The 27,500-nt window shown below is 36.9% G+C and overlaps 1 protein-coding gene across 1 annotated transcript in view; it reads right to left on the reverse strand.

Moving 5' to 3' along the window:
• Window positions 1-27,500, reverse strand: part of LOC135194935 (uncharacterized) — a gene marked incomplete in the record, with an annotated part of 145,587 nt that overhangs the window by 19,402 nt on the left and 98,685 nt on the right. The window contains 11 exon segments of the mRNA XM_064221151.1: window positions 5,428-5,922; window positions 6,652-7,600; window positions 8,578-11,445; window positions 12,410-12,607; window positions 12,931-13,158; window positions 13,835-13,990; window positions 14,131-14,378; window positions 15,403-15,604; window positions 16,200-16,373; window positions 16,736-16,935; window positions 17,475-17,542. Of these exon segments, the coding sequence (XP_064077221.1) occupies window positions 5,428-5,922; window positions 6,652-7,600; window positions 8,578-11,445; window positions 12,410-12,607; window positions 12,931-13,158; window positions 13,835-13,990; window positions 14,131-14,378; window positions 15,403-15,604; window positions 16,200-16,373; window positions 16,736-16,935; window positions 17,475-17,542 (5,786 nt within the window).

Consider the following 27,500-nt stretch of genomic DNA (forward strand, 5'->3'; position numbering starts at 1 on the left):
GTAAAACTTTTCATTAGAAATGTACACTGTTAACAGTAGCATTGTGACTACACAAAAAAAATAAAAATTTGAATTCGTACCGTACACAATGAAATTGTTATAACTAGATGCAATAGCAGTTTTATTCTAATTACTAGTTTTAAAAACTTTTAATAAATATGTATAGTATATGGTATGGATTATGCAACAGGTTGGCATGCTAATGGAAAATGCATTTCAAACTTAAAATCCTTGTTTTCTTTTATGCACAAGCACTTGAACAAACATTCAACCAATTAAGTGTTATCAATGATTCTTCGCATGCAGAAATATATGTTCCTTTTTAAAATTCACTTTAAATGGTAGTTAGGTATTAGCAATAATTGAGAAATTATGTAAATTCTTAATGCTCACTTGCACATTAAGGACACCCTAGAATCAAAACTTTTCGCATTAAGGATATCTACAATCAAAATTCAGAAACACTTCAGCAAACAAATAACACAATGCTTTTATCCTCACTTACATTAATCATGCAAGAAGGTAATGATCACATGATGTGTCAATGTAAATGAAATTTATATGAAAAAGACAGTTTTATAAAGCTTTGGAGTACTATCAGTGAATTTTATACAACACTTTTGTCATAAGGTACACTATCTAGTATATGGTTTTGAACAAATTCTCCCAGCTCCATAGTAAGAAAATATTTTCCTGCTTTTCAAAAATTAGATTTCTTGTTTTAGAATGGCATATGAAAACTAACTAGAACCTATTAAAAGGAATAGAATCTTAGTATTTCTAGTACTAATGTAAGTTTGTAATCTTGTGTTGACCTAAAAAAAAAAAAAAAAAAAAAAAAAAAAAAAAAAAAAAAAAAATTAAAATACACTGCGAAATCTATAAGCATTGTGAATTTCCTCAATAGCTTGCAAACTTTCTGTAGTTGGAAATGGTAAATTTTGCATTTAAGTGTTAAGGCTTTTGACATACAAACAGATATATACCATCAAATGTAAAAATTCCATCAAAACCTTAGCAAGAGTAAATAAGTGGAGAAAATGGTTGCAAAAAAATCACATTACATGCATGTAGGGTGGTGATCCAGTCTGGAAAACATCACAATACATTAAGCAGAATCATTTACTTATTAGTAATGCACAGGGTTGCTTTCCGGGCATTGCAATGACAAGACTTAGCATGATACAATATAGAACAGATGCCAAAAGCAATCACTGAACAGCCTCTTTAAATTTCTAGGAATTACATAATCATGAGCAGGGCAGGGAAGGTCTGAGGAAGAGGAACGATGTAGATTGAAATTTAGTTCCATCCTAATGACTGTACTATTCACAGTGAATTAATAAGTTATGCAACTTTATGCTCATAGAATCTGGATCATCCCCAAGATAAAGTGACAAATACATATGGTACTTACTCAGGAACCACTGGAGATCTGTGAATGTTACACAAAATGAAATAAAAAAGAAGTTGTCAGCTAATGCGTCTTACTTGGGACTTAATTCTATTCAAGCCTTTGATGATGACAAAGCAATATGAAAACCTATTACACTTAAGGGACAAAAGAGAAGTGCTTGGGTGCTGCTTGAGTTTGGTTCAAGATATGGATATATTAACTCTTTCTCCTATTAAAATTGTGATCAAACTTTCCTAAATAAACAGGTACTATCAGATTTTAGAATCAAGATTAAACTTGACTATACTATTCTGGTATTTTTGCTAGCCAGCTTTTACAACATAAACCGTTTCTCTTATCTTTGATATGTATGTGCTACAAGTAGTCAGTCAACAAACACCAAAGAATTTTACAACTTGGGGCTGTAGCTCCCACAACCAATTTGATCCTGGTATCCAATTAAGACGTGTACATTGTAAATTGGGTCATGGGATCTAAGTTAACCCGAATCTTTCAACGACTTGACTTGATAATAATATACTGCTTCATTTTGCTCTTAAAAGATCTTTTCTAACTTTGTGTTTTCAGTCTTTGAATTTTTAAGGATCTGTAATTTATTCAATAGATCTTAAATATACGTACAACTTGTGAGACTAGTTCAGTGGTCTGGTTAAACTATTACTAATAAATATTTGCTCCTTAAGGGGGCCGGCCGGCTAATGCCATTCTTTCAGGACAGGACTATGATATTCATACCACTTAATAAGGTGACTTGGGACATCTCTAAACCGCATATGATTTTTGCCTCTGACCTTCGGTTTTGTGACGCCAGGGCGATTGATCCCGAAAATAACTATTTTTCAAATTCTATCTCCTCCCTTGATATTTAATATTAAGACCTGGGATTACTACCATATATAGACCTGATGTAGACCTCCAATCAAATGAGGAGTTTTTTTTTTCTAAAAGTCATTTTTTTGCTAGATATGAATTTTTCATTATGGTAAAAAAATAAAACCTATAAATTAGGAAAACAAAATTTATATAAAAAAAAAAAAAAAGGAAAAAAGGGCTTCATTTGATTGTTCTATAACGTCTTTCTGAGTTATATACCAAATTCCAATGTTATAGCTTTAAAAGTAAGTGAGAAGATAGATTTTGAAGGTCAATAACTATAGTTTTGAGATACGGGTGTTCAAAGTTTTTCTTCGTATTTTTATAACGACAATGTTAATAAATAATGATTATTATGAATGTATATTTCTTTTTTGTGTATTAATAAACCAAAACTATTTTATTTATCATAATTTAATCATAAATCCCTTTGCTCATATATCGTAGCTTGGGGCACTGCGTCAGGCAAGACAGGGCACTCCTTCCTACGCAACTCTCTCTCTCTCCTTCACTAACTCGGCTTATTACAGCGAATTTTCTTCTTCTGTATGTTACTTAGATGTTTTCCTAGTATTTTCCGTTTTGGCATGATGAAATTATTGCCGAAACAAAAATAAACAAACGGAAATGCAAGAGAATGTCAAGAGGTGAAATTCGAAGTTGTACTCTCTTTTTACAAAGACAATGTTAATAAATCATGATTATTATGAATTTCATATTCCTTTTTGGGTATTAATAAACCAAAATTATGTTATTTATCATAAATTAAGATCCCTTTGCTCAAAGATCATAGCCTGGGGAACAGTGTGACGTGTGCTTCAGGCAAGACGGGGGCTTTTACTTACTACGCAACCCTCCCTCTCTCTCTCTCTTCACTAACTACGCTAATATCGCATATATTATGATATTCTGTAATCATATTAGAGCGAATTTCTCGTTTTATGTTAGCGAGATGTTTTCCTTGTCTTTTCCTCATTGGCACGATGAAATTCTTGCCGAAACATAGATAAGCATATGTAAAAGCAAGCGAATGTCAGAGGTGAACTTGAACGTGTAGACTACTACTTGAAGTCTGTGCTCCGCACATGATCCATCATGGTTTGAACACTTGCAGTACTTCCCCTCTGCGACCCATGGAAATCTCTTTACAGATGCCCTATTTCTTTTTTTTTTTTTTTTTTTTTTTTTTTTTTTTTTTTTTTTTTTTTTTTTTTTTTTTTTTTTTTTTTAATTCTCACAATTTCTTTGACAATAATTATCAAAATTTACAATAACAGAAGAAATATTGCATTTTGTTGTACGGATGAATGTTTTAGGCTTATTGAGTTATGTTTACTAATTACCCTGTAACTACGAGAGTAAGAGGAATTTTGACAAAATATTTCGTATACGTATTCTCAATTGCCATATGAAGCTCCATGAATTTTTTCATGACTGCATTTTTTGCCCTATACCCCCACATATAGGGGTTCCGGCCGAGCCCCCTTAACAAAGTGAGTTAACATGTTGTTGTTGTAAAATTCTATTTTCTGACTATTGCCATCTTATATAATTAAAGCTAAAAGAGAAATGTTTTTCTTTTTCCTCTGGCTTATGTTACAAGAATTTTGAAGACTTGAAAATCTTATAAGTACATTAAGATCTTTGGCAATCAGCATCCAAGCAATAAAATTAAGTGCTTTTAAGAGGACTTAACTTTTAGTTGGCTAAGTAAGCTATGAGTAGATTGGGAACTCTTAACGTATACTAGTTACAGAGGCAGTAAAGAGCGAGCAAGGGCAGCAGAAAAAAAAAAAAATGAGCTTGTCTCCTAAATTGTATCACATACCCCTGGTGTTCTCTGTTCCCAAGCATCAAATGCAATTCTAAAATTCGTAATTAAAAATTTTTACAGGATTACCATAAAAATTTCTTCAACCAATTCATATTTCTAAATTAATAATAAGTCTGCTGTAAATTATTTGTCTGAACTTTAAAGTCATGTTCTGAATATGTAAGAATGCATGTGCAGCCAAAGAATCCACTAAACTTGAGTATTGTACCTACACTTACCAAGTCTATAGCAAAAATAAGGCCCTCGACGTCAATGTGAAACATGTAATAATTTGTTATTGGAAATTATATCTCTTTACTGTGGATGTTATATTTCTTCATCCACTCATACCCCACTACATATATTAACATACTACACAGCAATAAGGATCACCTCTAATAAGGTAAAACTTCTCGCTTCACAACTCGCCAGCCATGCATGAACTGGTCTAAAGGAATACCCTGTAACATAAGGCAATTAGTAATTTAGATATTAAAACTAGGTGTTTGGCAGCCTTACATTAACACTAGTGCTAAATTGTATTGGAAAAGCATGCTCTGTTACTGAAGAGCCTTGCATCAGGCAGTCAATGTTTACGTAATGTGCGAAGAAATGAAGGATGAAGTGAATAATTGTCAAAGGACATCAGACCTAGCTAAATTAAATTTTCTATGCAGTCAACAGTTCAAAGAACTTTTTTTTCTTAAAATTCTTTAAAACTTATCTAAAGCAAATACTTGTCTAACTGACAGGGATGAGCGAAAAAAATTTAAAAACCTACTGAAAGGTTCTGGTAAAATTGGCCCAAATAACAAAGCTAGCAATACTACTATCACTGCAATATCAATGTAAATGTGCAATGTTTAAACAATTATTAGCCTAAGCCTAGCCTTTTATTGGCGTCCTTGACTTTTTAAAAATATCTTTTTATTTTTAAAAAAGACCAAGAATATACCAATAATAATATGTACAATAACTTTAAACTACATTGTTTTCTTATTCAAAGCCCTAAATCATATCTTTCCAAACTCCCTTCTTTCTAAAATTTTATTTCCTATTTCTCCAAAAAACCAATAATTTTTTGCCAGTCCACTTTGGTCAAGTTTTCCTAAAAATCCTCACATAACTGTGGGGTAACCCTGCTAACAAATAGACAAACCAACTTGCCCAAAACATAATCTCTTTGGCATTGGTGATGATGATGATGATGATGATGTGGGGCCAAAGTCTAGAAATATACAAATCTTTAGGTCTAAACCTGTACATCCCTTAGTAATACAAAGGATGTGGTGATGTTAGGTGAAGATGAAACCAAAAAACTTACTAGGCTCGGAGCACAGCGAAGTCGGTGGGAGATCTTGGCCTGCTTGTACAACAGAACGAAGAGTATGGGTGCCTCTCTCCAAACTTGAAAAATGATAATCAGATCCTATACCTAAATCGGGCGACTCGCCCGAGGTCGTTCCTCCATCAACTTCGTCGTCTGGTTGTCGAGGTAAAACTGCAGCTTGATTAGTTAAAATACTATTGTTTGATGCACTGTAATGGCGACCTTGTTTGCTACTAGTTGTCGTAGTAGTAATCGTAGTTGTTGTCGTGTACAAGTTTTCTTTATCTTCACTCCAGTGTGTGTTCATCCTTTTACTGCCATCACGTTTTCTACTAGCACTGGAGGCACGGCGTTCCTTAACTCTTTCTTTTTCTAGGGATGAGGGGGGTCCCAGAGAAGTCTGTCTCCTGTTTCTTAGTTCACTCGCATCTTGAGACACTGGGCGGAAGAATTCTATACTTGTGACACTTTCTGGAGATGCCAGGTCACCTGAATAAAAAATAGTATTAGAGTATGCAGGTGAATGAAGTAAATTTTCATCACCTATACATTACAATTTGGAACAAAGAAAAGTATCTTACTATGTGAGCCTTACTTGAGAAATATGATGTACCATAAACTATATATACGGTAGGTACCAAATTGAATTCCAGACTTTGCTACATTATATTAATTGTTGTCAATATACTGCTGTGAAATTGAAAGAAAGTTAATGAGTGGGTATTTAAGATAAACCATCAGCAATTTTCTCTATTTATATCATTCACAATGAGCACACATTCTTGTATATGAAGAAAAAACACAAAGAACAATTAAATAAATATGTATAGTATATGTATGTATATATTATAAAATAGTAAAAAGTAGTTTTGTAAGAATATAATCAGTAAAAGGTTGTTCTAAAACTAAACATAAATCATTAATCACAAACAGCATTTTATTATAGTAGTGAAGGAAAATGTACTAATGTCTTACCCAAGATTTGAGAATAATCCTAATTACCTTTTTAACAAAATGACGGATGTTACAAGGAATGCATAAATATACATGGTCTAAAGCACAGTCTAAGAACTTTGGTAGTGGCTTGTGTGTTTTTCTTGTGGAAATGTTACCTCTTGGATTTGTCTCTGATCTGATTACTGCACTATTTATACAGTATATATGCTAGTATATAATTTGTAATGATTACAGTAGAAATGTTTGTCAAACTGTACTTACAATCCTCTGCATGGGAAACTGATGGTGATGCAGCGGCTCTGAGAGTATCTAACCGTAGCTGTAGGTTACTTGTAAGACAGCGTTCAGATTCCAGTTGTGCTGTTAACTGCTTAACTAGTGTCTTCTGTTCCATTAAGCAAACATTCGAAGTGTCTTCTAACCTCTGTTTCTCCACCAATGATGATAATTGTTGCTCTTGCTGTTTTGATTTTAACTGGAGTTCAACAAAAGCTTGTTGCAAAGCTGCATAATCATCCTGTAACCTCACTTTATCTTGTTCCACATCTTGAATGGAGGTATTGGTCTGACTAGACTTCATGAGATCATGCCTTATGTGGAACTTCTCTAGCTGTCTCTTTAACTCTTGATTTTCACTCTCCAGCTTCTGCAGCTCTTCTTGTAGGGAAGTAACCGTGATGTGTAAAGAAAGTCTCTCTTTGTCTACACCTTCATCATCTTGTTGGTCATCCTGTAGTAACCGTGCTTGCGTGGATACAGACGCAAGTTTGGCTTGAAGACTAGCGCGCTCTCCAACCAATGACAAACGCTCTTTATTCACCTGAAGTAAACGAGCTTCTTGCTTTTGTAACTCCAACTCAAGTTCTTTCACTCGACTGTCATTGTCTGGATTCTTAGCAATAGTTCTTTCTAAAGTGAACACCTTTTCTATATACTCTTTTATAATCTGTTCATTTTCTGAAATCTGAGAATTGCACTGCTGAATTACACTGTCCCTTTCCTTGATTATTTGTTGGGCATTGCTGAGATCTAATTTAGCAACTGCAGCATCTTTCCTTGTGTCTTCTAGTTGCTGATGCAATTCTGTCACTTGGACTTCGTAACCCTGAACCCTCTGTTGAAGTCTGTTGCACTGCTCTTGCTGTTCATGGATGATTTCTTGTGATCCTTGCAAGCGATCTCTGGCATCACGTACTTCCTCTTGGGCAGTCTGGTGAGGGGTCAAATTAAGAAAATTTTTCTTCTATTAGTAATTCACATGGCATCCTTATCTACTGCGATGATAGGTAGTACTAATATACTTTTTAAACATACCTGTTGATTCTCTAGAACAGTGGTTCTCAATTCATTTCCAGTCCTGGATCACCAACTCAATAAAAAACAGCATGGACCATTTCATTTTTTAGTATTGATAGTTATACATAATGTAAACAACAAACATTTTGCTATCAAATATACTTGTTACACAATTTACAAACTGAATTTCCAGAAAATGATATAAAATTGTTGAGTTAAACAGACAGCTAACATTTTGGATCTCACTGTTCTCTGTAACCTGACTTTGGGATTCTCTTTTCACTGATAAGTTTTCCAGTGTTAGGTGTCGTGACATATTTCTACTGATAAGGGAAGACTGATAATTACGGGAAATGGTTCAGTTGGGTGCCAAGTGAAGTGTTTTGTAATTTCCCAAAGACCTGGATACAAATGTAGGATCATGAGTGTACTAAGCTGGGGCCTGGTACTACAACCTTTAGATTATCATTGTATTTTTTAAATGGGAATAATACAGTGAAATGAATGGTCATTCATTTATTATTTGGATAAAATTTTTATTACTGCATTTTGAATAAATTAAAAAATATATGTACTACTGATATGTACAGTGAACATCCTGTGGACCATTTAAAATGCCATTATGGACCACTAGTTAAGAACCACTGCTCTATAAGTAATATAGGTATATAGATTCATTATTCTAAGAGATTTAAAAATATATTATTACTTTAATGCATTTTATTTAATGGTTTCTCAGAATTTCCCAAAATTTTCAAGAATCAAGTTATTAAGAAATATTTTTTGGAGATATGACTTGCTCCACAAAGCTAATATTTACCCAGCTTCATACATGAACTAATGCAGTAAATGACACCTATTACTGAAAATGTAACCTGTATTTTTCTTTACCTGTAGAGCAGCTGTAAGATGATGGAATCGTGCTTCGTCCTGAGGATGAGCTGTCAAAGCAGCCTCCAACTGGTCTCTGAGGTGATCATTGTTAGATATGGCTTCCTCTAGCTTCAAACGCAATGCACGGATTTCTTCCATCAAAGGTGCTGGTATAGTAAACACAGGTGATGGTGCAGCTCCCGGAGAATCTTCTGCTCCTACAGACGCATCGACTGTCTGGCCTTTATAGGTTTCAACGCTCTTATCACTTGTCTTCGGTCTCTGATGTTGATCATTATTTTGGGGTGCCATTTGTTGGCTTAAAGTCTGATAAATATTCAACTCTGCTCTTAGTGTATCATTTAACTGTTCCACAGCACGTAGTTTAGTAGACACTCTGCGCAACTCTGCAATATCGGAACGTCTCTTTGGTGTTTTTCCAGGTGTAGAAGATGGATTAACAGTACATGTAGTTGTATCATCTTGTGCTGCATCACCATCAGATTCTGAAGTAATTGCAGATGCCCTTTGCTGTCTAGATCTGGATAATGCTCTGTCTGGTGCTCCTCCAAGAGTACACGCATCAAGCCCTATTCTTGCAAGGGACACATTTCTATCAGGTTCACTCCAAGCTTCACTTTCTGAAGGTGACACTGGAGCCCACGGCTGTTCAGGTATAACACTTCCTGCGGCTGCATTTCCGCTCTCTCCCCACGACCTACGTCGATCTAAACGACTGCGTTCACTAGGTGTTGTGAGTTGCTGGAAATAACCAGGGTGGCCACTGTATGCCTTGATAGCAGCATCAGTTGAATATGCACTTTTAACAGCGCTTAAACTACTTCGGTCAGAAGTGTGACAAATCTCCATTTCCCTAATACCTGGAGGTATATCTTCACACTCACTGTCCTGTAGGAGGTGAAGAGGAGGCGGAGGTAAAGTGTCAGAACACGTGCTCGGGGATTTACGCAGACGTTCTTGACTACTGGAGTCATGAGCACGTACGGTAGTTTGAGGGGATGATGCATGAACGGTGCTTTGGGAAGATGCTGCAAGAGGATTGCTACTGCTGTGCCAAGATCCATGTAGATTACTTTGTACACTTCCTTGATCAGGATCAGCACGAGATGCCATAAGCTGGAGATCCCTGCTACGAACTTCATCTTGCAATCGACCAACCTGTCCCCTAAGTTCGCCAATAACACCTGCTTGCTGTTCAACCTGCCTCGTTCTCTCTGCTAACTGTTCACTAAGAGCACAAACATTTTCAGCTATGGCATCAATTTCCCTTGTCTTTTGATCTATCTGGCTGTTTAGTTGGGTGGCTAAAGCTTGCACTGCCGGATCATGAGAGTCTTCTGGAGGTAAAATGCTGTCTTCAGGAAGACTTGCTATAGCCTCATGACTACTTGTTCCCAATGGGTCATGTGTTTCAGAGAGGCTGTCTTCCCTGTGTAAACTCCAAGATGACACTGAACTTACAGAACTGGATAAGAGAGTATCATCACCATGGTCAATAGTTTCCATACCAATCATCAAAGATTGTGATAAGGATCGAGAAAGTGCTCTCGACTCATTCAGTGTTTTGTGCAGTGATGCCAGTTGTTTGGGTGACAGCTGACTCAAATTGATCAAACCTTTCTCGTCCATTTCTAGAATCCTTTCTAAGAAGTCTGCAAGTTCTTCAAGTCTAGTTCTAAGAAGATCACAGGCATTGTGGGAGTCTGCTAGTCGCTTTCTGAGTGATGCAATTTCTTGCTTATGCCTCTTCAGAGTTTCATGATATTTTCGAACACTGACTTCAGTTAGCTGTTTATTGATCTTTTTCTTAGCATTGTGAAGCTCATTACGTAGCGTTTGTACTTGGGCCTGGAAGTCACAAACAACTTCCCCGTGCTTCTGTTCTTTTTGAATATTTTCTTCTTTACTTTCTTCTAACTGTTTTCTTACACTATTTATTTGTTCATGCAGCTCATTAGCTTTAGCTGCATCAGTTGTTTTGCTAATTTGCTCATGCCATTGCTGAAGGTGTGAAAGTTTATCATTCAGAATTGTCCTTTCCAACCGCAGTGCCTGTGCCTCACTCCTGATTTTACTCATTTCTTGATAAAGCATTTGCATTGATGCATAACTATCATCAGCAAGATTAACATGTAATGGTCGACTAACGTTAACAACATCAGCACCCCCTGAGTTTGCAATTACAGTCAAGTGAGTTGCATTCTTTGAATGATCACCTGTTGGAACCGTGCCAGCCTGGGTGGTGTTTGGATAAGTCCAAATCACTTTGGGGTTGGCTGCAACTACTTCATTTTCCTCAACACCCAGCCTAGTTTTCAAGTTTCTGACTTCATTATTTTTGGTTTCTAATTCACCTTTCAGTGATTCAACTTGTTGCTGACGATCAGCTGTCAGTGCAGTGAGCTTTTCTTGGAGTTTTTCAACCTCTTTGTTTCTTTCCCATAATTCATGGTTGACCAGATCCTGCATGTCTGCATTCTTTTTCCTGAGCTCATCTTGTAGACCCTCTAACTCTGCCTTCTTTTCCTTCAACATCTCTTTAGCAGAGGCAAGTTCATCCTTCAGTTCTTGCACAAGATCTTGGTTGGAACGAAGCTGGCCCTCCCTATTTGTTACATCACCATGCAGTGCTTGCAGTTGCACTTCTAGGCGAGCAACTTGCTGAGCCTGTTCTTGGAGACGGGCTTCACGCTCTTCTACATCTTTGGTACGCTTCTCTTTTTCTGCTTCAAGGGATTTGGCCATTTCATCTAATTTATCTTGAAGGTTTTTAATTCTAGCTTCAGCTTCTGAAAGCGCATGCTTGTGGTCTGCTCGCAGTGCCAAAACCTCATTCTTCCTTGATTCTAATTCTGCCCACAAACGCTGTAAAATAAATGTGCTGTTAGGACAAGTTAAAAATCAGGTAAAATATCTCTTACAATAAAAAAAAAAAAATGGCTTGCTGAGTATACTTACATGTAAACATAATTTACAGGCCAAGTTCCACATTTTAAGAGTAAAACCTTGTAAATCCAATATTTCTTTCATAAGAATACTGCCCATCTTACAGATCTGGCATCTTGGACTATAGTACCGAACTTGTTGGTTATTCTTAATATAATCACAAATTCAGTGGAAAATATTATAGTACAGTTTTTTCTCTATGAATTTATGGTAACTTTCCTTCAAATGAAGATTATTAATATTATTATAAAGGATTAGTTTATCCAGACCTCTAAGCCTAACAATGGCTCTTCTTGGGCTGGTTAGTACTACGTACTGAAGAATCAAGTCATTTGAAGACAAGGTGAAACATCAGCATAATGGTCATAAGAAAAATTTTATTGAAAATTAAGAGGATTCACATGCTAAGCAAACTTATGTTTTATTACAAGATTGAACACAAGCAAAAGCATAATTCAAAAAAGCTTGGTTAAAAAGGTGCTAGAATTTTATCAAAACACCAAAGACAAACACAAATTAAACACTTGATTAACTACTAGTTCGCACTGTAAGTACCATGCAAAAGCTGTTGCCGTAAGTTATGATGAACAGTGACTACATCAATATTTTGTGAAACATATGTATTCCTGGTGGAGATCCCCATCTGTTGTTTTAAGTGCTGCTGCAATTGCTCGTTGCCCGACTGCAAATAATATGGGTTACAAAGAGGAGTACACTGTCCATGAGGAGAGTCACTGACCGAAGTGTTTCGAGTTGGAGGTGTATTGTATGTTACGGGAAGACTCAAGGGGAAAGGCACTTTCCTCTGATGACATGCATAACACACAGGAGAACAAACATGGCAATCAATATTGCAATGGTGATGTGGCAGAGCATATTTTACCTCATTTTCCTCCTCTGCCATTTCTTTCACTCCATCTTCACCACCACTAGTTTCTGCTTCCCACTTGGCTTTGTTCAACATATCTAAAGCCTCCTTTAGTTCGGCAACTAAATCCCGAATCTTCTTCTCCTTGCGTTTCACTTCCTTTTTCAGAGTGGCTATTTCTTTATCTCTTGCTTCCACTTCTTCTGCAAATGCCTGTGATGAAAACAAGAGTTACTTTAACACCACAGAATGCATCATGACTTTAGTGTAGCCCACAATATCATGCTAATAATATGAAGTGCAACAATCTCCTATAATAAAGCAGAAAAAGAACAGATGGTAGTTACTATAAAGTGGTTGTTGACAATGACCAAAAGTGATTCATATTGTACTTAACATCTAAGCTGAAATATAACTGAAGCTGCTTGTTAAAGCTAAGATTTTCAAAGTCTTTATACTGAAATTGTAGTACTATTCATGCCACATTACTGGTAAATGCTGTTTTTGTTATTTTTACAAGATAATGAAGACTTTACCTGGATAACCTTTAAGGACTTTTCTTGTTCTTCGGTGAGTTTCTTTATTTTCTCTGAAGATTCAGAAATTTTGTGTTCCATATCTGCAATCTGCTTTTGTTTTTCATCAAGTGTAATTTGAATTTCAACTAAGATCTTATTTTGCTGTTCTATTTGTTCAATTTTCTCCTCAATGATTCGATCTCGCTCTACTATCTCTTGTACCTTCACCTCAATTTCTGGCTCAGCCTGAAGGTAGATTTGATAGAAAAATTAATTACAGATTTGATCTGAATTATGAAAATATGGCCGAAGAGAGGAAGCAAGAACAGAGGTAAAGTAAAAGGATAAAAGGTGAATGCAGTAAGGGACCCAAGAGACACTGCCTACAATGCACTTTGTGAGGTGCACGGACAGCACTACCTCCTGCCTGGGAATTCTTTATACTGTACATCAGCCCTTCTATGACTAGTTATTAATACAGCAATAATTTTTGGTTTTATAACAGTATTTGCAGTACGTATACATACTTGATGTAATATACTAGTTTTTAAAAAAACTTTTTTTTTTTTTTTTTAAATATGACTACCACTTTTACACATATAACCAAGCCAGTTTTTATTTTCACATCTGAAAACTATTTCTTTGTAATTCATTGACTTTTAAATCATTTTTTTATAAGAATATGACTGTGATACAGGTTATGAGGGACTATTAATTAAAGATGGAAAACTTATAAGTGTACATGAAAAAAATTTTTGTCACCCAATATCAAACCCTGGCTATGAACTGATCATTCAACATTTAAAAAAATAGTTTAAACTAATTCAATGTGCATAATTTATATTTAAATTCTGTTTACCAGTAAATTTTTTTTAATACACACAGTCCATGATACAAACAAAACATGTAAATATTCACTGACCTTAATTAAACCTTGAGTTAATGTTTCTATTTCATCATCCTTAGCTTTTATCTCCATGTGTCTGGTTTCCAGTTCCTGCATTACATCATCTATTTTCATGTCTTTCTCTGACACCTCCGCTTCTAATTCTCCAATTTTCTCTAGTTTTTCTACCAACTGAAAGAGAATTTAATCACGTTATATAATCTGGTATATCATATTTATTTTTAAGAGAATAATGTTCACAGAATACAATAAAAGTTACTGGGAAACGAAGTCACGAAACCACTCGTGTGGGAATGACATACTGTACGTACCTCTTTCTCTAAGTTGGCAAGGTCTCCTTTTAGTGCGTTGTTAGTTTCTTCTTTGGCAGCTAATTCACCTTCCAGTTCCGTTACTCTTTCTTGCAGCTCTGCCACCTTAGCTTGCAGAGATGCCACTCTTTGTTGAGTGTTTTCTGTATCACTTGTATCCTTAGTAGCCTCGGCATCAAGAGGAAGTAGTTGTGAATTTCTACTAGAACCACTGCGTGGTGATGGGAGTGTTGGCATACTGAACAATCCTAAAAACAATGGAACAAGCAAAATGTAGAAAACATACATTAAATCAACTTTTATCTCTAAAAAAAGAACAGGTGTCATGCAATTTGTGTATTTAAAGACAAATTAGCAACAGCAATTTAACAGATTAACACTGGCTTGAGTATTCGTTACAGTAACAATGATTTTAAATTGAAAATTTACATGAATTTAATCAAACATAGTGATGTAAAATAAAAAAATATTTGACCTTTAATTTGGCCAAATGACCTTAGGCCAAGGCCAGGTATCCTACCCTAATGATGCAACAGCATAACAAACTGAACAGAATATCATGACCTTTGGTCAAAGTGACAATGCTTCTGATATTATGATCAACCAACATACTCCCAGATTTGAACCCACTTCCACAAATGCATGCCTTTTTCAAGAACAAGGAAAAGATCCCACTCTATGTGGCCTTGAACATGATCAAATGAACTTAAAGAATGAAAATAATGAACCTGACTTGTCATAACAATACATATAAATTTGAAAGGAATAATACAAGTGCATTTAAGCTTCCACATTGAAAACTGAAAACATCTGTGGATCACTAAAAGGGACACTACTAATCTCATTTTGCCTGCATGGTTTATGTAACTAGGGAATTTCCATTAAACTCATGCAAAGTACTAAATGGCTATAGAATCTTAAAACATTCATCATCATACATATTTATATCAGTAAAATTATAATTTTAGTACCCAGTAGTTATTGGGATTTCAATGTGATCTTGATTAAACATCATCACTTGAGAAAACCATACTCAAATATGTACAGGTTATTAGCCACTCAGAAGTTATATGAAACCGTGTTTCATAATCCCCAAAGATGATAAAGATGTCTCATGATTTATATGCAGTGTGTGTGTGTGTGTGTGTGTGTGTGTGTGTGTGTGTGTGTGTGTGTGTGTGTGTGTGTGTGTGTGTGTGTGTGTGTGTGATGCCTCGCTGTGAACATGAATTTCTATGTAGAATTACTGTAGATTGGTGTTATCTAACGTACCTTGCATGGGGGATGGTGACAAAAAGCTGTTGCTAGGTTTTGGGAACTGGAGAGGAAGACTCATGGTGTCTTGGGATGACCCTCCTAACCCAGAGGGATCCTCCTCTTCCGTTCCAGTACTGAAGGCTAACCCACAAAGTTGGGTCAACTCTCCCAGCTGGCTTCCACCCTCTCGCACTCGTTCAGCATATTCATTCACATTCTGGAAGTTTAGTCATGATGTCGATTTTGAAAACCGAGGAAAAATATTGGGAATCTAATTAAATTTAAATGTTTGGTGGAGGAAAAGATTATTTTTGAGTACCAAAGAATGGTCGCACTAAAACATGATATGTACAATTATTTTTAAATTATCCAGTAATTGTGAAACACAATGCCACTGTTCAATTAAAAAAAATACAATATTACAATAAAATTATTCCAAGTTTTAATGCACAGTGTGATTGTTTTATTCTGAATACACAAAGGCAACATAAGGAGAGTGGGACAGAAGATTGACAGTTGAGTATAGGCCTCTTTTTAGCAATATACTAGTACGTATACATATTTATAAAAGCTGGGTAAACATAAATGTTTGAGAAAAAGCAGTTTATTTATATTCTAGAACCTACTCCCCACATACTATACATATGTGAAAAATTTAATATTCAAATATGTTTTGATATTTTGAGCAAAATACTACACAAGAAGAGCCTAAAAGCAAAATATATCATTTTCACAAAAGTAACCTTTGAAGCAAAATATTTTCCTCAAGGTACCTACTACAACTGTAAAGGAGAAACATTCATTAATCTGACCTTCTGCAGTTGTTCAATTTTGTCTTGTAGTTCATCCTTTTCTTGTTCATGAATGACTTTCATCTGGGCCACCTTATCCTGATACTGCTGTTCTAATCCTGTCAGCGCCGTCGACGCCTGTCTGACCAAATCTTGCTTTTCACATAATTCACGCTTCAGTGCCTCTGCTTCAACCTGCGAGAAAAGCCAGCACTTCAGTGAAGAATCTAGTTCGTAGATAAGCTAAATTTAGAAGGCCTTAAAACATTCACAGAAATAATGCTTTGTGATTATTGCCAAATTACTACGTTTTAAAATGATCTAAATACAATACTATATTAAGTACAACAAAGAGAGAAAGAAATTAATGAATATTTCAATTATTTTATAAAATTTATATATAAGTGCTTTGACTTTAACCCTGATAGTAAAATTTCTTTCCCAATCCCCAGATGAGACTATCAGAGTTAGTGGACAACCAGGTTGTATAATTCAGTGGTTAGCTCAACAAAGGTCTAGAATGTGAAGAAATAGTAGAGAGAGAGAGAGAGGCTTACCTTGAGTTCAATGTTGGTCTTGTATAATCCCTCCTTATCTTCCTTATCATACTTCTGACCCATCTTCTCCTCAAGGAAGTAGATACGCAGCTTCAGGGAGAAGTTCTCCTTTTTCAAATTGCCCAGCTGCTCCTCGTATTCCTTCATGGTTCGCCCTCGTAATGGTGACACTTTCCCAGGGGACCGGAGGCCGAAGGAGACTTAAAGAAAATAATATTGAAAGTAATAATATTGAATACTGAACACAATACTTTTGAACACAATGTAATGCACAGTAACTGAGTGGTTTATAGTATACCTCACACAAGAAATAAAGCATTGTGTACTGTGATGATGTGTGCATGATGCATGCATATATTACAGGCAGTCCCCGGTTTACGACAGTTTCAGCTTACGATGTTCCAAGGTTATGGCACTTTTCAATTATATTCATCAGAAATTATTTCCAAGGTTACGATGCATGTTCCTGGTTTACGACACTTATGATGGTGATCTGACGGAAGAAATAATAATCCAAAAAAGCAAGTAAGCAATATTTGAAGGTGTTTTTTATGAAAAAAAAAAAAGCTTACACAGTTATTAATACACCCAAAGCATTAAAAGTAAGGTTTTCTTAGGATTTTTGACGATTTTCGACGGTGTTCCATCTTACGGTGCGTCTCAAGAATGGAACCCCCACCATAAACTGGGGACTGCCTGTATATATAATTAAAATCAGGAATGGACCACATTTACTTACAGGGGATGGAGCTGCTCCCTGCCGAGGAATCCAGGCTATTAACATCCTGAAGCTGCGCAGGACTTCCGCTGAGAAAGGAAACGTAACATCCAGTATGATTGTAGGGTCATATATAATTTCTATACTAAATCGCTATTAGAAAGGTCATTTATATTGCATCCACAAAATATAAAAACAGTATAAAGTTGCAATCAGAGGTAAACCATACATTGACAGCATACTATGCAATCAGAGGGAAAGCATACATTGACACTATACTATAATATAGATTATAATTGGTTCATTATTTACTATGAAAAAATAAAATACAAAAATACAGTACTATGTTACAATGAGATGATGAAGATCCACGCTCAATCAGAAAGCTACAATGGTAGGCAATATACAGACACAATAAGGTTCTGATCTATAAGAATAAGAGATCCTTGGTTTAGCTGAAGAACTAACCCACCACAAGACATTCACCTAGACTCCTAGAGTATCCAAAAAGTGCAGATACCAGTAAGCTAAAAGGTCACTGGGCTGTTAAAAACATTGTAGATGAATCTTATGTCACATAAGCTACACAGACACCTCCGCTCAACAGCAGCTTTCTTTCAGACACATTCAACATCTACTCTTCACTCCTATCAAGGCAAGTTGGTTCCATGTTTCAACTCATTTGATACTTGTCTTGTCTCCTGTCCTACCGCCACCTGTTGTATTCACTCCTAAATAATTAATATATATATATTGTTTGTTTGTATGGTGTTTTTACTTTGCAAGGAACCAGTGGTTATTCAGCAATGGGGCCAACGGCTTTACGTGACTTCTGAACCACGTCGAGTATATTCTTCTATCACCAGAAATAAACTACTCTTACCCCTCAATGGAATGACCAAGGATTGAACTTGCGGCCATCGAGGTGGCAGGCCAAGACCAAACCGACCATGCCACTACTGTCATTCTTCAGCCATCAATATGAACATTAACTTGTTCCCACTTATCCACAAGTGTCTTGCAATTTCTCGCAATTTCCTAAAACTTTGCACATACAGTAGATTTACTGTTGTTCCTGTGAAAACTGGTATTACCATTTTATCCATTATGATTTCGAACAGCCACATGCATAAAAGACATCCAAGATTGCCATTTTAAATAGCAATATTTAAGAAAAAAATGCATCCCATACAAATCAATTACTATTGTACAGCCAGCTAAAATTGAGGCTTTAAACTTGGTAATCTTAAGTATCAGATACCTGGGAGCAGTAACAACTGATTCAACACCATAGCAACTACATGGTATTTTCAAGAACAGTACTTGTCACTGGTCACTGCCAAACCACCTCTCCACTTGAGAAAAAAACCCGATTGAAATAAAGCAAGCAGGCATTGCCAGCCATCTACGTGCTCTCTCTCTCTCTCTCTCTCTCTCTCTCTCTCTCTCTCTCTCTCTCTCTCCAATCACATGAAAGGTCTCACTGGAAATGGACAAAGCAGAACACCGTGTAGTATGTGAATTTAAAAATCAAGTTGTACAGAGGTTACATTCATCTGTGTGAATTTTCCTTTAAGGGCACCACAAGCCTAATTTTTAAGTACGAAAGTATTCTGTTGTACGTACTGGAAGACGTACTCATGGTTTTCAGTTAGCCTAATAAGTGTGCCAATATTCGAATAGGACAAGGCCTAACGGTTATACACTTGAAAAGACAAGCTACCACAAACATAGAGGGTATGAATGTGAAAAAAAGTAATAACAATAATATAAAAATGAGAATAATCTCCAAAACAAATGAATATTCATAAGCTCAAACTTCAAGACAGTGAAGAGAGTGATGCATCGTTATGACAGTAACATGAAAACTCTCATAAGTTTCTCTAATCATGAGAAAACCTATCAATTCATTAAGTGCTGGAAAGAGACATCTGGACATTTGCAGCACAGATATAAAAGTCCCCTATTCCGAATTGAGTCTAAAGGACGTTACAACTTACTCCTGCACGAAGGAGTTGTGGCGACGACCGCAAGTTCTGCACATGCTTCAGTGCGAAGATAAGACAGCTACGGGCGTAATAAGCAACTTCAAAGCACCAGCGACGGCGGCGACGGCGCTGAAGGGGCGGATAAGGTGGCCACGAAGTAGAAGAAAGGATGAGGCTATCGCTGGCTGGCGAGTGACTACTAAGTCGTCCTTTGTCGATCTGGATGCGAGCGACCTATCCCACCTCTTTTATAGACCTTACGAGGGACACGAACGAACGAACACACAGACACACACACAATTCTTACTCTCCCCTACCTTACCCTTAAGAGATTGAGGTATTCCCCTCTACCCCATCCTCCCCCTACCAGCCAAACACTCGTAGGTATCAAACCCCCGCCCCCGGCACCCCCCCCCCCCCCCCAGCACCAATTTCACGTGCTTGTGAGGGAGATGATACTCGTGATGCAATTCTCTTGCCAAAGGAGGAACACCTCGTATCAGGACATACACAAAGGGCATCAATGAAAGTCTCGCCATGTATAAAATCCCACACAAGTCGTACTGACGTAAACAGTGTTGTTTGTTATTTTTTTAGATATTTCTTGAGTGGCGGAAAAATTGGCACCGCCCCACAACGACAAGATGTCAACACACGCATACATGTTAATATGTATGTATGTATGTATGTAGTATGTATGTATGTATGTATGTATGTATGTAATGTATTTGTATGTATAGTATAGTAAATATATATATTATATAATAATATTATTTAATTAATATATATATAATATAATATATATATATATATAGTATATATATATAACTCGTCAGTACCATACAACTTCTTACAGTTACTGTAATCACTGAATTAAATTACGATAAGGTTGATATGTATACAGGCAAGTGATAATCATGAGAACTTTAATATCCTTCAGCGTTTTGTAAACCATTTGTATTTCTATATATAAAAAAGTCACCTAATTTACCAACAATCTAATCATCACAGGAGGCCTCAGAAGACGGGAGAGAGAGAGAGAGAGAGAGAGAGAGAGAGACGAGAGGAGAGAGCAGAGAGAGTAGAGAGAGAGAGAGAGCATCCATATGCCATCACGTTTATATATTTTTTAATAACAAGAGAACTAACTGGCGAGCTAAGAAACTATAAAAACAAAACTTTGTGGGGGAAGATTCTCTACTAAGACCAGTAACTTATAACCCAATCCTATTTGCAAAAGACGTCTTTCAAAAGTATCCCTCAGGAGAGGTGAAACATACATACATCCTGATTATGTGAACTCTCTCCAGAGAATGGGAATTTCCAGCCCTGTGACTGGCTTATCAACAGCCAATCAGGAGCGTCGTAAGGGACTGGCCTACACATCATATGCACGGTTGATGTGAATCTACTATACTCACAACTCACTTCGGATCAACAGTAACTATGGGAACGGTTTTGCCTTATTTGAATCCATGAGAACTATCATAACTTTGGGACGGACTAGGTCACTCCAAGTACAGACACGGATGAGAAAACACTAAATGGCAATTATATAAAATATGTAAGAAGCACCTAATTTTAAAAACGTACACCAGAGAGGGAATTACCCTTGTGGAGGGCTAGACATCAAACCAAAACAAATGAACGACACTGAAAAACATATTATGCAAGAGAAGTGGAAGTTGAGGCGAGAGAGAGAGAGAGAGAGAGAGAGAGAGAGAGAGAGAGAGAGAGAGAGAAACTCATCATACTTCGATTTCTTGCTTACCATTTCCAGGCTGGTAACAATAAACAATGGCGCCTACTGGGGCACTCCATAACGAGTATACATTCCCGATAGAAGGGTATAGTGCCATCAGTGCACCTCACGCCGGGCACTATAGGCAATACTTAAGGTTATTTGCAATGTCCCTCCAGGCCAAAGCTGCAACATTCCCCCCTTACGTTCCTTTTACTGTACGCCCTTCGTATTCTCTTTCTTCCATCTTATTTTCCTTAATCTTTTCCTAAAAACTGTTTTTTTTTTTTTATCTTAATTTCCATTTCAGCGCTGGATGGCCTCATCACAGGTCCCAGCCCTTAGCCTTCGGCCTAAATTTTATAATTCATGCAGTTCCAAGAGACCCACACAAATCCGGAAGTTATAATAAAAAAAAATGTAACATTCACCTACAGCAGAAACTTCACAAACAGCATAGCACAGAAGACTATACACTAAGTAAGGAGGATGGAAACCTCAGAGAGAGAGAGAGAGAGAGAGAGAGAGAGAGAGAGAGAAATAAAAACTTGACGAAGCATAGTACAGACGAATATACAGTAAGGAAGGTCGGTGGAAACCTCTCAGAGAGAGAGGAGAGAGAGAGAGAAGAGAGAGAGAGAGAGAGCTCTAATAAAAGACGCACAAACAACCCTGGCATATTGAATGCCAATGACCTTTGCATCATACTGTCATTTTATTTTGGATTATAAGCACACTTCGTTGCCAAATGCACCGTGAGCTCGGTACAACCTTATTATGAATATATATTGCGCACATTATAATCATCCTTTGGTTAACTACTGAAAGAAAATTAAATATTGTGAATAAATATTCATCACGAAATGTTAGCAGCAAATAAATCTGTCCGCGGAAAGAATCAATAATATGATAAGCATTAAAATTAGAACAAGGTGAGAATATATATATATATATATATATATATATATATATATATATATATATATATATACACACACACACACACACACACACGCATAAATCTACAAATGTATATCTAATTCGCTCTACCACGGAATTAATGTATTTTCATATATGTTAACTAAATGAGGAATTTTTGTAGTTGATAAGAAATTCGTCGGCTCATGGGATCGAACCACAGAACCAAGACTTCAGCACGCGGTTCGAGCCCACGAACCGACGAATTTCTTATCAACTAAAAAATAAAAAAGATTCACCTTCTGTTAACATATATGACAATATATTAATTCCGAGGTAGAGCGAACTGGATATTAAAGGACATTTGTAGATTAATGGGTGTATACGAATCACGGTGATGTCATAAATATTCATATATATATATTATATTTAAAGTGCGTGAGAGAAATACATTAAAACGGAAAATACTGTCAGCTACGAAACCAGAAATCTGAGAAGAAATGTTCCAATTGGGAAGCAACTTGCCTGTTCCTTAAGGAGTACACAAGCACATTACTTCAAACTACTGCAGTAAAGCACTCAACCAATGGCCGTGATGAGTAAAGCAACCTGTTCCTCTTATACAACAGTTGTGTAATCATTGAACCAGAGAAGGATAGCGACGCATGGGCAGAACCAAATCCTCCGGCATTGTGACTAGTGAACACCGCAAGACAGGCAGAAGCAGTAAATTTGTTTTCACTTTGATACCTTGGCAAGCAAACCATATATATACGGGTTACTTATGATGTAGGCGTTTTTCTCCACGTGACGGAAGCTTGTACCTGAAAAATTGTGCTCTTCAAGACCTTGAAAATAGCGTGTGAATACAACACCCAAGAAATTGTAGTACGTTAGTCAGTTCAGAATTTTGGTCTTTTTAAACAAGGCCAGAACGCAGCTTCTGAATTCATAAATGCAGTCGTAAGACGTCTTAATCCAACCCTAGTTACCGTAATCAGCTCTAAATGTGACACAATTTTGCGTAGGTCAAAAAACCACTGGCACTGTGGGTTGAAAGAAATATTTGCATAATGTGAAGTTACAACTAGCTGGGAAGGGGGTACCTTGGTCAATCAGAGGCGAATGACGACATTTGTCCTATAGTGTAGATTTACTCTACAGGAATTTGAACACCTTCCCATGAAAAAACGGCACTGTGATCAAACAACTGCCGTTTTGAATTTTCTGGGCGAAAGTACGAAAGTAACATCTTCGCAAAAGGACTACAAGACAAATGGAGGCGAAGTGACCGAGAGGAACCATCTGGTGTTCTTACACCAATCTCGTGGAAATGGAGGCAAGAAAAGAGTACGGTAACTGTGGAAGTATTTCAGTTTGTATGGTGTTTTTACGTTGCATGGAACCAGTGGTTATTCAGCAACGGGACCAACGACTTGACGTGACTTCCGAACCACGTCGAGAGTGAACTTCTGTCACCAGAAACACACACCTCTCACACCTCAGTGGAACGACCGAGAATCGAACTCGCGGCCAACGAGGTGGCACGCCAACACCATACCGACCACGCCACCGAGGCGCTATGTGGAAGTATTTTATTCACTTGTGGAGGTTTCATTCACGCTTCTAGTTAACTGTGTGCAATAGACTGCAGAAATCCCGATAAACCTTTCAGAACATGCACGGGATTCCAAGTTGATACGGTCAGACGCGAAAGATGGACGCACAGTAGTCGTGAAATAGTAGATAATAAATACAGAATATAGGCCAAAGGGCAAGCACTGGGACTTATGAGGTCATTCAAGTCTGAAACGGAAACTGACAGTAAAAAAGTATGAAAGGTGTAACAGGAGGAAAACCTCAAAGCAGCTGCACTATGAATTTGTTATGAGTGGGTGGTAAGATGGAAGAAAGAGAATACGGAAGGAGGTACAGTGAAAGAAACGAAATAGCTTGCAGCTAGGAGCCGGGGGCGCGCCGCAAAGAACCTTAAGTAATGCCTACAGTGCACCGCATTAGGTGCACTGACGGCACTATCCATGACGGGGTCTGGTTATTTGAGATTTTACCTATATTGCAACCTGACCCACATTCAACGATCGAGCGACAGCCGTGAACTTGACCCCAGCAAAGGCCTAGGTCACGACTTATTAGGAGGAGGAGGAGGAGGAGGAGAGGAGGAGGAGGAGGAGGAGGAGGCCAGAGGCCCCTTCTTAACCGTTTCTATTAATACATCTCTCAAGAAGAATTTCTTCCGAAGGTTCCCTGGGAGCCTGCCAAAACCGAGGAAGGTGACAACCCGCGTCACACAGGATGTTGCGTTGATGCCCGGGAGGAGGAGGAGGAGGAGGAGGAGAGGAGGAGGAGGAGGCGGAGGAGGAGGAGGAGGGAGGAGGACAAAGGCGGCAGCCGGCTCTAAATAAACTCATTAATGAAAACGCTCGAGTGACTTCCTAGAAAGTTTGTAAAAATGGAAACATAAACAAACAGCAGACGGTGAAGTTATTTGAATGCTATTGGGACGGTTTCCCTCCCAGGCTGGTCTGCTCGTGAAAGATATAATAATATAAATACGAAGCACTACATCCTGTATAAGGATGTAGCGTCCTTTCACTGTTCCTCAGTACATATTCGATTTCTTCCGTCTAACTTTCTTCAACTGCTTCATAATACAACTGCCAAGTATTCCTCCCGTCACACCTTTCAAAGCCTTTTTATACTCAAGTTTCCTTTATAGTACTGCGTGACCTAATAGGTCCTAGCGCTTCGCATTTGGCCTAAATTTCATATCCTATTCCATTCCATTCAGTATAATATAACAAAATGTTCATCTTGTTTTGGCCGAATTACGTCACAGCAACAAGATAATTCGACCAACAAGAACGCTATTTTTCCTTAATACGTCATAAATAGCAGTACACACATCAGGACCCAGCTACGACACGCTATTAATACTCACCGTAAATAACAAATAAACAGTAAAAGTTACGTAAGTTGTATTTGTCGTTTAAAAGCTCACACTTTCGAACATCCCCTTGATGTGACAGAGATAAGGGAACCTTTAGTATCCGCCGCCATACCAGAGACGAATACAGTACAATCGTATTCGTCAATGTCAGCTTCGACGTTAATATTGGCAGACAGTTTGCGCTTGAAATCCGTCAATAAAAAAAAAGGACAAGAAGTATGCGAATGGCTGTTGACATGAGCGCTACACTAACGTCGTCACAGGCTAAAACCGCAGCTTACCTCTTTACCCAAACTGTTTATCAATAAGCACGGAATGGAAGGAACTTGCAACAAAATTAATAAAAATCATCACAAAAGGATTAAACAGAGTTCCGGATTCTATTTCTATCATCATTCAGAAAATGAACCATATCATATGTTTGTTTGTTTGTTTGTATGGTGTGTGGTTTTACGTTGCATGGAACCAGTGGTTTATTCAGCAACGGGACCAACGGCTTTACGTGACTTCCGAACCACGTCGAGAGTGAACTTCTATCACCAGAAATGCACATCTCTCACCCCTCAGTGGAATGTCCGAGAATCGAACTCGCGGCCACCGAGGTGACAGACAAAGACCATACAACCACGCCAATGAGGCTCTCTCTATTCATATTGAACAAGCCCACCAAAGGGGGCAATGATTTAAAATTCAAGCTCCCAAAGAATATTATGGTGTTCATTAAGAAGAAGTAAGAAGAGATATAGGTAAATAGAGAGAAAAAGAAATCTCACTTTTTAAAAATAAAAAAATAGATAAAAATGTATTAAAATGCAGGGGTAAAGCGTCATTTTTAAAAAAATGAATAGAAACAAATGTATTCAAATGCAGGGGGTAAAATGTCACATTTTAGAAATTAATAAATGGATGAAAATGTATGAAATGCAGGGGCAAAATGTCACTTTTAGAAAATCAATAAATATAAAAAAAATGTATTAAAAGTGCAGGGGTAAAATGTCACCTTTTAAAAATTAATTATTGGATAAAAATATATTAAAATGCAGGGGGTAAAATGTCACTTTTTAAAAATCAATAGAAAAAAAAAATTATTGAAATTCAGGGGTAAAATGTCACTTTTTAAAAATTAATGAATAAAAATGTCACTTTTTAAAAAATAATGAATAAAAATGTCACTTTTTAAAAATTAATGAATAGAAAAAAATCTATTAAAATGCAAGGGTATAATGACACTTTTTAAAAATCAATGAATAGATAAAATGTATTAAAAAGTATTAAAATACAGGGGTAAAACGTCACTTTTTAAATATTAATTAATAGATAAAAATGTATTAAAATGCAAGTTAAAATGTCACTTTTTAAAAATTAATGAATAGATAACAATGTATTAAAATGCAGGGGTAAAATGTCACTTTTTAAGAATTTAATAGATAAAAATCGATTAAAATGCAGTGGTAAAATGAATAGTAGTATAGATAGAGTAACTTAGCCACCCATTAGTAATAAAAGCAAAGAAATTGGCATCTATAAAAACGAAATCTATTGGACGGCTAAAGCTAACAGGATAGTGATCCTATCTTCCTTTTCACAGCAGCTGATTGTGAGGCTGTCTCTCCCCTCTGCAAACTCTCCCCTGTCATCATCATCATCATCATCTGATGCCTCGATCTCAAAGTGCACTTTGAAGTTGGTGAACTGGTCGCTGTATTGACCATTTTGTAGTTGCAGTTTGAAGTATGCTTAAAAAAATCGCAGTAGATGCACGTGGCTTCCATTATATAAGCGAATACCACAGGAAAATGATAGGCAGAGGGTCAGTACCAAGCGCTTTCTCCTGTTTATTCAGGCATCGTCGCCCCCCCCTACCCCCAAAAAAGGCTAATTATATAATTACTTTCGTCATCCTAACTCGAAGAGAGCGAAATAAAAGATATTTTGGCATAAAGTAAAAGCATACATCTATCAATACCTAGCTGTACCTTTTTATGTAAATACAAACACAGGTACCTATGCATACGTGTGGAGAGAGAGAGAGAGAGAGAGAGAGAGAGAGAGAGAGAGAGAGAGAGAGAGAGCTACAAACTGATTGCATAATTATGACGGTCACCACCGAATAAGTAAAGTATACTGACATCAAAATGACAATATCTGACACACGTAATCACTGTTTACAGTAATGACCATTATGCAAAATGCATGCATACAGAATATAAATGCGCATTGCAACAATGCAAACAATCTATTGTAGTATAAAAAGCTGACTTAACTCTACGGTATTTAATGACCGTGTTTCACTTAAACAGCTGATCTTTGTTACACTGCCTTGCGAGTCTAAATAAAATTAGAGAGGCCTTAGGCCTGGTACGTTGAGCTGCTACGAGGTCACTTGGTATTAAGGTAGAGAGGTGCGCGGGGTAAAAATGAACTACCAAGAA

The sequence above is a fragment of the Macrobrachium nipponense genome, chromosome 15 (assembly GCF_015104395.2).
Source record: "Macrobrachium nipponense isolate FS-2020 chromosome 15, ASM1510439v2, whole genome shotgun sequence".
In the NCBI taxonomy this organism is placed as follows: Eukaryota; Metazoa; Arthropoda; class Malacostraca; order Decapoda; family Palaemonidae; genus Macrobrachium; species Macrobrachium nipponense.